Raw genomic sequence first — 13,007 nt, forward strand, 5'->3', positions numbered from 1 at the left:
CTGAAAATACAGTTTTAAATTTTAAATAAAATTATGCTCAAATGTGTTTCAACAAACTCATAATACCATTTGTGCCAACTCTGGAAAATTTATTGAAACAATCACACAGTAAAGTTAAAGGGGGAAAAAGCTATCAGGTCTCTCCCTCTGTCTCTCTTTTTATTAACTTATTTTTTAAACTTTAAGTCATCTTCTCAGCAGGCTTTAACAAGATTTTTTTTTTTTAAATCCACAAAAAAAAAAAAAAAAAAACCTCAGCAACATCCTCACATGAAATTATGACTCCCGCTACAGTAAGACAGGCATTTTAAACTTTTAAAATGCTTTAAGCCACTCAAGGATAATTGATCAAACTCAAGTCATGCAAACATCTATACTAACTACATTAATATTTCACTGCACAAATAAATGAAAGAACACTGCAATCCAACACTCCTGTATGCTTTAAGGTGACGTCAGTGAACAAAGGCAAACAAAATCAAAGTGCAAACTTTGTTTGGCACAGTTAACACACGCATGCATCTGTAAACAATAAAAGTGCAAACAATAAATCCTTGGGGGAAGGGGGGTCATTAACATTTTAGGCAACATGTCTGGTTGTTGCAACTTCAGCTTATCAGGTTCTCCATTTCCTCCAGATTGGAGGTGTCAAGTTTGATGATTTTCCTGTCTGTAGGTGAAAGGAAAAAAAGAGGATGCGTCATTAGGATCTGGATTCTCTCAATTGTATCAAGCTCGAGTAAAAAAAATGGAACATACCGAAATGCATCTCAATCTGTTTTATAATGTCCATGCTGTGCTCGCTGTCCACCATATTAACAGCAAATCCACGTCGGCCAAAACGGCCGGTACGGCCAATGCGGTGAAGGTATGTATCATTGTCAGCATTCCCGTCCAGATCAACTGGGAGTTCGAAGTTCACCACCAAAGACACCTGTTCCACATCAATACCTGCAATCCATGTAAGCAAAATAGTAAGTGCTGGATAGGGCTGTTCGATATAACGATATATATTGGATGACGATATAAAAAAGCCTATTGTTTCATTTTACGCTATTGTTTGTTTTGTGGTGTCGCAAAATAAACTGTTTACGGCAATATTTTTTCATCATTTTGATGGTCATTGTAGTGACTATATTAATTTCTTAAAGTTCTCTCTTTCGCTTATATTTTATATAACCACACTACGAACGGACAAGCGCCTGTTTTTATGCACTGTCGTTAGCAACAACGATGGTAAAACCTTCGCTTGTCCGCTTGTTTATTTTCCACATAAACCTTTCACAATAAAGCTCAAGATCCTGTTGAGACTTAAAAAAAAAAAAAAACCCTGAATCATGTGAAAGAGTATGCAGAGTATTTATGGATGAGAAGCAAAAAAGAGCCGTCAGGTGCTAAAAAATAAACCTTAGACTCAAACATTAGAACAGGCTTTTCTCCGCAGCACGCTATGTAATAAATACTCAAAGAAAACAGCGGCCGGTGCAACTTATGTCTAAAAATGCATCCTTTAATAAATCTGTTTTTTTTAAAACACTCGACTCCAGGTACACGACGCCCAGCTGGAAACACTTTCCGCAAGTCAAGCTGCCCGAGATTCACAGAAAATGTTAAATCTTTGTGATTTATATCGTTATCGGGACGATAGATGTCTTATATCGGGATATGAGATTTTGGTCATATCGCACAGCCCTAGTGCTGATGGACATGGACTTCAGGGATCAACAGTGGTTAAAGTGATCTACACTGGCTCACTGATAAAAAAAAAAAAAAAAAAAAAGGTTTTAGACAATTTCCCCACTGATGGATTAAATAATAAACATTTTAATAAACCGAATCTGCCTCACTTTAAAATAGACGTGTCCACCTCTAGCTCTACATTAATGGGTGCACACTTACCACCATTGGTATCAATCATTGGCAATCAACTCTCACTTAATAGCCTTCTTACCTCTTGAGCACACATTCGTGGTCACAAGCACTTTCTCTTTGCCGCTCCTGAAGCGTTCAATGACAGCAGCTCGCTGCTCCACTGTCATTTCACCACTTAGCAATGCCACCTGATGGCCCTCTTTGGTCAGACTTTCTGTCAGCCAGGCAGCCATCTTTCGGGTCTAAAGAAAGAGGGTAAGAAAAGAAGTTATAACCACTCATACTTACAATTTAGCCACTAAGGGTTTGGGGTTTTTTGGGTGGGTGGGGTGGTGGTGTGTGTGTGTGTGTGTGTGTGTGTGTGTGTGTGTGGGGGGGGTGTTGATGAACAGTGCTGACCAAAAGTGTTGTGCTTGTGTCACATTTCTCCCCTCAATTTTAATAGCACTCTAGTTTTCACACAGTCATACTTACTTTCTACATCTCATTCACTGACATATACCAACATTTGCACCACTCAACAGGTCATTTTTAATACGGACAAGCAGGGAGAGGCACAGGTGGGTCCTCTACATCCCATTTTTCTACACCCTGCCTGGTGCCAGGTTTGGCTGGCCCTGGGGATAGGTTGACTGAATCCCGGGATCACTGTTGGCTTTTTTGCTTTTTACCCCTTAGCTTTAATAGCTCATCGCTCCTTCAGCCAGGTGAGTTAAAACTGATCATTTATTAAGTGAAAAGGTCACACGAGTCTGCTTTTTCTAAGCTCCAGCTTCCTACCTAGAGCTACAAGCAACCACAGCCTGAAAAAAAGGATATTTCCTCTGTCAACAAAAACACCGTGTCTTGCAGCCAAATAAACTCGGGGCTCATCATGCACTATTACTCTACTACTAGTACTGGTGTCTTCAGCTACACTTTATCCGTAGATTAAAATTTAGGATACTAACTTACTGACATAAAACCCTTCTTTTTGTGAGCTCTCTCCTTCTCACGAGTTACAGTGCTTTCAGTGCCAAATTAAAACCATTAAATCATAGTTTTTGTTAAGCAGCTTTGAAAACACCTGACTTACCTTGCAAAAGATCATGGCCTGTGCAATGGTAAGGGCCCCGTATAGATTGCAGAGTGCCGTGAACTTGTCCTCCTTCTCTTTGCAGTTCACATAGAACTGTTTGATTGTATCCAGAGTCTCCTCCTCACGCTTTAGCCGGATTATATTAGGTTCAGAAACAATTTGCTCTGCAAACCTCCACACAGAGTCCTCAAATGTTGCAGAGAAAAAGAGCATCTGACAGTTCATCGGCAGCTGTCTGCATAAGTGTGGAGACAAAGTGTGACAAAAAACACTTGTTTAAACAAACAACAAAGAATGTTAAGTCATTAGACCTCTCTTTTCAGTTTATTGTTGTGTGTACATTGGTATATTGAGACGGAGGAATGTTAATGTGGCTTTTGATATAACTGATTAACAAGTGTTCCCTGTAGTACATTTTTACATTAAAAGAAACATAAGGTTCCTGAGATAAACCAGACTGATCTTAGTGGAAAGCAGAGCAGCACGTTGAAGCTGGTACTGCAGGGTTCAAAACTGTGCAAACTATTAAATGTAATACAGAGATGGCATGTGTGAATAAAATATATTAATCAACAAAGAAAAGGCTGATGATGCCAGCAGTAAAAAATAAATTAATAAAAATGACAAAGTTGTAGTTCATGGTGGAGCTGCAGCCTCTCCTCTCGCACTCACAAAAACACATGCAGCAAATCTGAGGCCAGTGACAAAGGGGATTTCCAGAGTCGAACAGAAGGGTTCACTGTGACTACAATTAGAATCAAAAGAGGACTGTGGTGGAAAATTTTACATTTGTGCTTCCATAACATAACACGATTAAAAGAAATTATTTTTTGTATGCTGGTCTTTAAGAGTTCCTTCCTGTGAGAACAAAGTCTTCATGTTGCTTGGCTCACATCTAAAAATGTTAGCTTGCCCTTTTTGCTGTGAATCATACTTTATATATGTATGCATGCATGTATATATTATTATCAATCTCCACTTTGATGGGCCACCTGCTCAACAAGTTTAAATATGAAGCGATCTTTTCACTGACACTCAAGCAAAAAATGCTGTTTAAGAAAAAGTTAAAACGACAGGATTGTATGCAGATATAAATATAGCGGATATCATGTTAACTTGGCTGCCAGCTTACATCGTCTCTGCTCGCTCTTTAATGAGTTTTAAATGATGTGAAGTCCTCTCCATGACCCCTTTTAAACTCATCCCTGCATGCTTCAGGTTATCACACAGACACAGAGGGAAAACTGCTGTCAGCTCTTGCAAAGCATTTTGTGACATCAGATTTAAAGACTGCGTTTTTATTCTAATTTGTTCTTTATTAGCTTTGTCGCCGCAAGAAGGAAATCAAAGGTGTATGGGAGGAGGTGAAAAGACTCCTCTACTCACACAGGTGGTTCAATAAACAATACTTATTTACAGATGTTCTCATTGCGATTTTAGGAACAAGCACTGATGCTGTAGACTAGAACAATATTTCTTCTCGTCCACCTTCACTATTATCTTGGTAATAATGCTGGCTCTTTGCAGACTGCCATGTGTGTTTAAGAGGAGAAGCTTCAAATACAACAGGATCATCTTCATTCCCGCTGTGTTATGAAACTTTGTTGAGAAAAGCACAAGTTGCCTAAGCCGAATCCTTTTTCCCACATCTCTCTCCCACAAGTAAAATCCACGTGCATGTATATTTAAGTACAAATGTGAGTGGAACGCCTGCACTGTGGCATCAACCAGTGCTGTCTTCTTACTGTGTTTTCAACACCAACAACAGGTTCTGTAGTTCAGAGGTATATCTTTTATTTTTAAAACTGGCAACTGAATAAATTTTTAGTGAAGATTCGTGCCACTTTGGTGGAAATAAAGTTACTGGCCACAATAAGCCAGAAGCAGGCTAATCTACCTACCTGATGTGCTTTTGTTGGTTAAGCTGAACCTACTATGACTGATAAAATGAACTATGACATTATAGATTATGGCACCAAATACTAAGCAATTAAAAACCTGCTTCAGGTGAACTGTACTGCATGCCATATTTACCAGCCAGTGTTTGTTATTGTAAAACTCTGGAAATAAAAATATGAACATAAAGACCGAAAGGAGTGCACCTGTGGATTCGAATGCTCTGGTCCCGGTGGCCCTGGGTGGCGATCATCACATCAGCCTCATCCAGCACAAACATAGTGATCTTTTTGGGGTCAATGAGCTTGTACTTGGTGCACCAGTCGTGGACTGTGCCCGGTGTACCAATGACAATCTGCTGTTGCAACTTGGCTCCTCGCTCCACTGAACACAATGCAGAGAGTCACGCAGTGAACACAGACTGGTGACTAGAAATCTTTTCTTCAGAAGAGAGTACAAACACTATCACATTCTTACTTCTATTTCCCCGAATGGCATATGCCAGCTTCACATCTGGACAAAATTTCCCCATTTGCTCAATGACTTGACCAGTCTGCAATGCGAGCTCGTACGTCGGTGCGATGCAAAGGCACTAAAAGAAATTTTTTTTGACCTAGTGAATACATTTCAGGGTCTGATAAAAGGATACCAGCTGTCTCAAGAGATTGAAAATGCTGTGATACTCTGAGGATGTTCTGCTTACCTGAGTCCACTTATTGTCAGGGTTTACATGGCTGAGCATGGCCAGAGAAAATGCAGCAGTTTTACCTGTGCCAGACTGCGACTGTGCAATCAGATTCTGAGGTCTGAAAGCAGAAAAAAGTAGACATGAAGAAATGAATAAATCACAGAAAAACCCGATGTGCTGAAGATTTGAAAGGGTTTTTAAAATTTTGACTGCTTAGATTTTTTTTTTTTTAATCATTACAACAGGACAAAAGTCCATTTAAAAAAAAAAAAAAGAAAGAAAAAAAAAATCACAAACTAAAGTTTTATTAAGTAAAAACCAAAAAAACCAAAACATACCCCATGTCCTCAAGCCTCACCTGCTGAAGCCAGGGTTCCAACACACAAAAAAATGTGCATAAACATGTTTATTTATTCCCACCATTGTTTCAATTATTTGTTGTCAGCAGATTAGACTTGTGACCCTTTCATCGCGTAACAGCTGACAACAAGCTGACTAAACAACAACAAGCTGTTATAGGCTTACAAAATAATGCCTGCTAATGTTGGGCTTGAGTGTCCTATAATTTACCATTTCCTTCTGATAAACAGTTGTATTACATTTCCACATCTTATGGGAGATTATTCGCAAAGTGTCCCAGTCCAACAGCGCTGAATTCGTCAAAATCGGCTAACAGCATTTATCAGAGGCAAAAAAGCAGTGCTGTCACAATACTAGAATTCAAAGTCAATACCAATACCCAGGAAATTATTCGATACCATTATTTAACGCCACACACAAGATTTTAACCCAATTTTTTTTGAGCCCATCCTGCAACACCATCCTAACATCAGAACCAACAACCACCTTTATATATAAATAAAGTAAAAACAATATAAAAGACTAATAAGGGCAGAAAAGTATGTCACATACCATTATGGTAGCAGGTATAAATTTTGGGCCATTGTACACTATATGCAAAAAAGAAAATTAATGGTTGTTCTTTTATAGATAATTGTGAAGCTTTTATGCAGCCATGACACTAAACAAGTATTTTATTCTTTTTTCTCGACTCGGTCATTTAATTTTCCATGATTTGCTGGTTTGGAAGTCTTAAAAATAGAAGCAAACTTGGGGGGTGAATTGTCAAGCTGTGCCCTTAATGACTTTTTGCATCTGTATGAGCTTCTCAAAGGCACAGATCATCGTTTTGGAACCTCAGCTTCTCTTACATGTTGAGTTCCAGATGTTTCAATCAGGGCTTAGGTTTAGTCTCCCAAAGGCAGCAGAAGTAGATCCAGCCTGTTATTTACTCCATCTGCTCTTGTTTTTAAGAAACATTTTAAACAGTTGTCTTCCATTAATTGTGGCAACAGTTATGTACTTTGTTTTTTTCATGGCCAACTGTATGTATGCATTTTGCTAGACTGTCTGTACAGCATTTGTTAATTTAAGGTTCCTATATGCAAGGATCTGTTAAAGAGTAATTAAATATTAAAATATTAATAAAATAGTGTAACTTTTTGGCACAAGGCACCATTATAAATGAACACAAGTGTGACATCCACACACATCTTTAAGATGAAAAAAGGCAAATGGTTAACATTTTTCTGAAATAACTTAAAATTGCTGTTAAATAAATCTCTTAGAATATTTATCAAGTTAATTGTTTTGGCACAAATTCAAAATTAGTGAATATGAACTCACAGCTGTGCCAGCACAATGGGCAGCTAGCCAACTAGCATTACCCAGCATGTCTTTTGGTGGTGTAATTTTCTAAGTGAGCAATTATCAGTATTAAAAATAGGTAATGTTTTTTTTTTTTTTTTAAATCACTATGCCCCATTTTTCCCCTGATGAAGTGTGTTATTTTTAAGTTATTAATTGCTGTAATGTAGTAATTTATTTATTTCATATGATTAGAAAAGTGAGAGAAAAATACATTTAACACAGGACCCCACAGGAACCGTTTCTCAGCCCTAAAAGTGGTCAATAATGCAAAATACACAATAATGTAAACCACTTGAAAAACCACAGTGCACGTTTTTTCTGGCCACTGGAAATTATGACTGTACGCCCTTAACACCATTTGTTGAGATGACAGTAGAGCTGGGCGATAGAACGATAACGATATGTATCGCGATATAACTTTTACTCGATAGAGAAATTAAGCTATCGCGATAGACCTCGCCGCTCTTGTCCTCTAAAAAAAAAAAAAAAAAAAAAAAAAAAAAAAAAAAGGTCAGCCAATCCAAATTAAGCAGCGCAGAGCCGAACCAATCACAGCCGCAGCGTCACGTCGCGTGACTTGTTACGTACAGCACAAGTGCCAAGCCTTTGGGAAACAGCCAGCGGGTAATGGAGCCAGCGCGTAATGGAGGAAATGAGTGTGCCGACTAGAAAAATCAACCGAGCGTGACCGAAGAGAAAACAGATGATGGTTCCAATGCCGGAGAGATTGTCGAACGGAAGAGCCATAGAAGTTCCGTAGTGTGAAGGTATTTCGGCTATTTCAAGTCTGACAAAAACAGAGTAGCGTGCACTGTAAATGTGCCGAAAGCAAGTCACACTGTGCGCCACGTTATTGTTTCGGTGCAATGAATTTCTACAATACTGTTACTGTTAATTCTACTCTCTGCAGTGTTTAAATGCTTACATATACACACAGTTACTGTCCGTCCACACATACGACTCTGTTCTGCTTCTATGCCCCAGCTTTGTTTACTTTTTCCCACCGAGGCTTCTAGACTTCTGATTGGCCAACATTTCTGCACGGTTAGGAATCTAGCGCCACCTGCTGCTTTGGCATGTTCATAGCAGCGTTTTCCTTCATTTCTGCCTTTATGTGTGGACGGGATTATTTTTTAAAACGAAAACGGAAAATCTCCGTTTTCAAAAATACCCGTGTACGTGTGGACGTAGCCTCAGTCTCTGACTGGAAGCGCTAATTCGTCATTCGGCTTTTGTCAGACTAAAGTAACTGTTAAAACTGTTTGAAAAGCTAAGCTATACAACAAGGAGAGATTGAGAATTTCCTTTTAGTTCTCAGTTTATTTGATATTGACAAAGGTTAGTCAGTTTTGTCTGTTCTTCTGTAAAACAAACTAAGATTTATTTTTAGAATTAATATTTTGTTTCTAAGTGGAATTGACAATTTAGTCTGTTTCGTTTGTTCTATTTTGAAACTTAAACGCTTTAGCGGCTGCCTTTTGTGTAGTTTGCAATATTTGCCTTTATTTATCTGAAAAAGTCTCATGTTCCTTAAGTACATCTACCCTGTTGAACTTATTATGGGAAATAAATATTTAAATAAAAACAAGCTGCTGATTATTTCACATTTTACTTGTGAGCAACGGCACATTTAAATCTTACAAATATAGTTATTTGGCTTATATCGTGATAGATATCGTTATCGCCTGAAATGAAAAAAACATATCGTGATATGAAAAAATCTCATATCGCCCAGCTCTAGATGACAGCAAAGAGATGTCCATTAAAGTGCCATTATTATCAACCTGATAATTTACTGAGAAAAAAAAACTACTATAAATTATAAAAGAGCACGCTACTGTAACATTTACGAATTTAAAACAGGCAGATACTTGGGATTCTCCCCTCAAACAACTTAACTGTTTTCAGTCAATAAATCAAACAGATTTCTCCCTTCGCTACTAAAACAGATGACTAAAAATCTGACTTATTATAGTGTTGCATTTTCTAACTAGTAGTCATTTTCCTTTTCCATTCATTTTCTTCCACTTATCAGGGTCATGGCAGGGCTGGAGCCTATTCAAGCTACCACTGGGCGAGAGGCAGGGTACACCCTGGACAGGTTACCAATATGAGGCAGGGTTAAAACAGCATTAGTCCCATTTTCATTTTGTTTTCAACTGAATTTGCCATTTCAGTTTAGTTTTTATTGTTTTGATGTTCGGATACTTGTCAAAGGCAAGATCTAAGAGGTTCAGAATAGCAAATACAATAAAACAACACTTTGAGAAGGCAGCTTACTCATTATCACTCACGGCCTCATATAATTAACAAGAATCTCCACCAGAGCCTCACCAAGCTCAACAAACTGGACAAAACAAACAAACACTAAAATTAAATGGAATTCCCTTGTATCTTTGAACTTCATGTAAATCAACAAATACAAATTTGAAACGTAGTTTTTTTTTTTATAAACAGACTTACGGCTGTGCCAACATCATAGGCAAAGCGTTTTCCTGGATCCTTGATGGTCTGTTAAAGCCCATATTGTACACCCCCTTCAGCAACTCAGGCTTCCTATTAAAAATACAAAATAAGGTAATTTTATAAAAGTAACACACAAAGCAAACGAGCATGATGGAAGTTTTCCTTGCAGACTCACAGTCTCAGCTCCTCAAAGGTCTTCACCGAGTACAGTGGAGAGTTGGGGTCCGCCTGCAGGACCTCCACCTGGTTTCTGTTCCTCACCAGTGAGCGGCGGATTAGTTTGTTCAGCAGAGACTGCTCGGCCAGGTTGACTCGCTCCTCTCTCCATCCTCCATTTCCGGCCTTCACGGGCATGATATTCCCTACACAGGTGGCAATACCAGCAACCACCATGACAGCACAATCATAAGTTAGCAGTTAATTTAGTTAGATGTGATTTTAAGGAGGAAAAACGAATAGTTAAGTTACCGTTTATGTCTCCTATCACGTTGCGTGGACCACGAACTCCACTGACTTTTTTGGAAAAGTCAAGCTGGTGAAAAAAACAAAATATGTTTGAAATTTTTTTGGCGCAAATAACGCAGCAGTGACAGCGAAGTCAGCGTTAAGCTAGCTAGTTAGCACGCGTTTTGACCCAACAGTTTGGAAGTTGTTGGGTAACCTTTAAAAGTTACCTGTGAGGATGTAGCCTCCTGAACATCCACTGCAGCTGCCCAAGAGTTTTGGGACATTTTCAGGCAGTTTTTGTGTAGTTTTTTTTCCGAGACGAGCAACCTTTTTTCTTTTTGTGCAAAAGTTTGATGTCAGCATGAGCGATGTGCGTGAGCGCGCCGCTGTCCCGACCTGAACCAACCGCAACCTGCTGCTGGACCACGCGTGTCGCATTCACAAGCGTTGGAAATATTGACTATATTAAAACTTCAGCCCACAGACGCAACTAATCAAAGCAAAAACAAGCTGAGTAGTGGTGCTTTTGCAGCTTTTCGTTTTGAAGCCAATTCTTTGACGTTTCTTTAGGTAAAATGTGTGAGAGAGCTTTTAATCAAGTCCCATCCACAGATAGTTTATAATGTGATAAATATTTCTAGTAACTGCGCCATTTTCATCTTTCTTTTTGTGTGATACAAGAAAGTAATTTTTTCCACAAGTTTGGAGAAACATTTCGTTTGTTTGTTTTGAACTTTTAACGCTTAAATACAAGCCACGATACGTTTACGCACTTTCTGAGTGATACGTGAATGCACCACAATGAACTTACTGACACACCCTTCATAGAAGATGCAACCAATTACTGCGCATCGACAGGTATTTTAAATTTTATCACTTAAACTGCTAAATGCAAAAATACAGCACTTTATAACGTAAACGTGTGTTTACATACGTAATGTTTTAGTGCTAGTTTACTAAATGCGACTATTTTAATGTAAAGTAACATTCATTATTTTCAAGCTAAGGTTCGTGTTAAAGTTTACAAATAGATGGCAACGCACTACATATTTAAATTTAATTTAAATATTTTCTAAAGATCCATATTTTCTAAAGATCCTTGTTAAATTAATGTTAATTTAATCCGTATAGGCTATTAAGGGCACTTCAAGACACTTAAATTTACATGTTTATATTAAAGGGTTTTTTTCACACCGAAACGACCGTAAAGCAAGTCTGCAGTTACCAATTATATGCACTTTGGTTTACAAATTACTTATGTTTTTGATAAATTGATTTTTCATGAGCCCTACTACAGACTGGCAACCTGTACAGGGTGTACCCCATCACTTGTCCTATGGCAGCTGGGATAGGCTCCCAGGGACTTCCATTCAGCCCCAGTGGATGAATGGAATCAGAAACATCAGGGTGGATACATGTAATTAATGTTGGACAAGAAATGACACCAACCTCTCCCACAGGGGAACTGTAGAAAAGGGGAGAGGCCAAAGTGGTACCCCAAATTTATAGGGTTGCACCAAAGAGGAAGAAGAAAAGGATGAGGAGGGGCTCTAACTGATAATGAAGATAATTACAGGTTTGGAGGTCCTAAAAGTCAAGTATACCAGGAACAGTTTGGGGTTTAGAACACATTTTGTGTAATTATAACAATATGTAATTTATGACCCAGTTACATGTGTGAGATGGACGATTCCTCTAATTCATGAGTCAGTCATTTAAATAATTTTTCAGTGCAAAACTAGAGATGGTTTTATCAGCTTCTCAAGTGTGAGGATTTGCCTATTTTTTTGGTATCTTGTGTCTTTAGAAAGTGGCCAAAATAAGCAACCAACATTTGGGATTTTCTGACATCTTATAGATCAAACGATTAACTGAAGGATTAATCAAGTTGAAAGATGACAGAAGCAGTTTTTATTTTTGCAAAAGAAAAGCTTTTGGATTGACGTGGGGTTTTCCTTTACCATTCATGCCATGTGGATGTGAGAAATAGAGAAAGAGAGGTCGAGAAACAGATAGAAAGGAAAGCACGAGGGAAGGGGGGAGGAGGAGGGAGCTTTATTGGCTGCAGGTTAATTCAATTTGGAGGCGGATGTTGAGTTTCAGCCAACCCACACGCACACACGCACACAGACAACGATCTACATGTTTGCAACTATAGTAAAATGATTTTATAATGACATATTAATTGTCATGGTAACCTCAAGCAGAAAACAGATGGATGTAACAGAGTGATCGCAAAACAGAGAGACAGCCAAACGCCCACACTGGGTTAAAAACATTAAGGGCTTTCCAATCGCACCACAGGAGAGATTCTAGGTGATACGAGGGAGACCTGTAACGCTGTATTTCCCACCTCTCTGCTCCTGGTGTTACAGTACATGTCAGGCACTGATCTCATGTTATTAAAGAGGATACCTAACACACTGTCATCGAGGGCTTGAATGAGTGGGTGGTGCTTTGAATGGGGATGGGAAGGGGGATGTTTGGACCCTGTGTCTCAGTCCCTCTCTCTCTTTCTGTCTGTCTCTCTCTGAAACTCCAGCGTCCACACAGTCAAGAAGAGGAGGAGGAGGAGAGAATAAATGAAACAGTTTTTGCAACCACATGTTGCTGATTGAGCCGCTGCAGCAGCTACCCTTTCTTTCTTGTGGCCGCTGCATGTGTAGTTTCCATCACCTGTGGCCACACTCCTATTTCCTCTACGCCACAGAGAGAGAACAAAAAAGGGGCATCTGAGAGAGGTGGAGGAGGAGGATATCTTTCACGACAAGTGGACTTCTGATAGAGAGAAAAAGAGAGAGCGAGAGGGAGCTTACTGCATGCCAAGTTAACGCAAATGAAAGGTAAGAT

General features: G+C 38.9%; 2 protein-coding genes across 2 annotated transcripts in view; one reads left to right on the plus strand and one right to left on the minus strand.

The window, feature by feature from the left end:
• Positions 1–68: 68 nt before the first annotated feature.
• Positions 69–10,628, minus strand: ddx19a (DEAD-box helicase 19a). The gene is made up of 11 exons (XM_026153570.2): positions 10,385–10,628; positions 10,179–10,242; positions 9,886–10,072; positions 9,708–9,800; positions 5,550–5,652; positions 5,324–5,438; positions 5,053–5,230; positions 2,948–3,185; positions 1,952–2,114; positions 760–951; positions 69–670 (listed from the first exon to the last, which is right to left on the minus strand). The coding sequence occupies exons 1-11, from the start codon at positions 10,439–10,441 to the stop codon at positions 609–611; spliced, it is 1,452 nt and encodes a 483-aa protein (XP_026009355.1). The 5' UTR covers positions 10,442–10,628; the 3' UTR covers positions 69–608.
• A 2,083-nt stretch (positions 10,629–12,711) lies between these two features.
• vwa5b1 (von Willebrand factor A domain containing 5B1) overlaps positions 12,712–13,007 on the plus strand; it is a 37,702-nt gene continuing 37,406 nt past the window's right edge. Inside the window, exon 1 of the mRNA XM_026153569.2 lies at positions 12,712–13,000. The gene's annotated coding sequence lies outside the window, so the exon portion shown is untranslated. The remainder of the gene's footprint in view (positions 13,001–13,007) is intronic.

Source organism: Astatotilapia calliptera, chromosome 20, assembly GCF_964374335.1.
Source record: "Astatotilapia calliptera chromosome 20, fAstCal68.1, whole genome shotgun sequence".
In the NCBI taxonomy this organism is placed as follows: domain Eukaryota; kingdom Metazoa; phylum Chordata; class Actinopteri; order Cichliformes; family Cichlidae; genus Astatotilapia; species Astatotilapia calliptera.

Excerpts from the sequence above, each read along its gene's own strand:
- ddx19a (XM_026153570.2), bottom strand. The coding sequence starts at position 10,441 with ATGTCCCAAAACTCTTGGGCAGCTGCAGTGGATGTTCAGGAGGCTACA. Across the intron at positions 5,231-5,323 it reads TGCCATTCGGGGAAATAGAA|TGGAGCGAGGAGCCAAGTTG; the intron begins GTAAGAATGTGA and ends CATTGTGTTCAG. Across the intron at positions 3,186-5,052 it reads CAGAGCATTCGAATCCACAG|ACAGCTGCCGATGAACTGTC; the intron begins GTGCACTCCTTT and ends ACACTTATGCAG.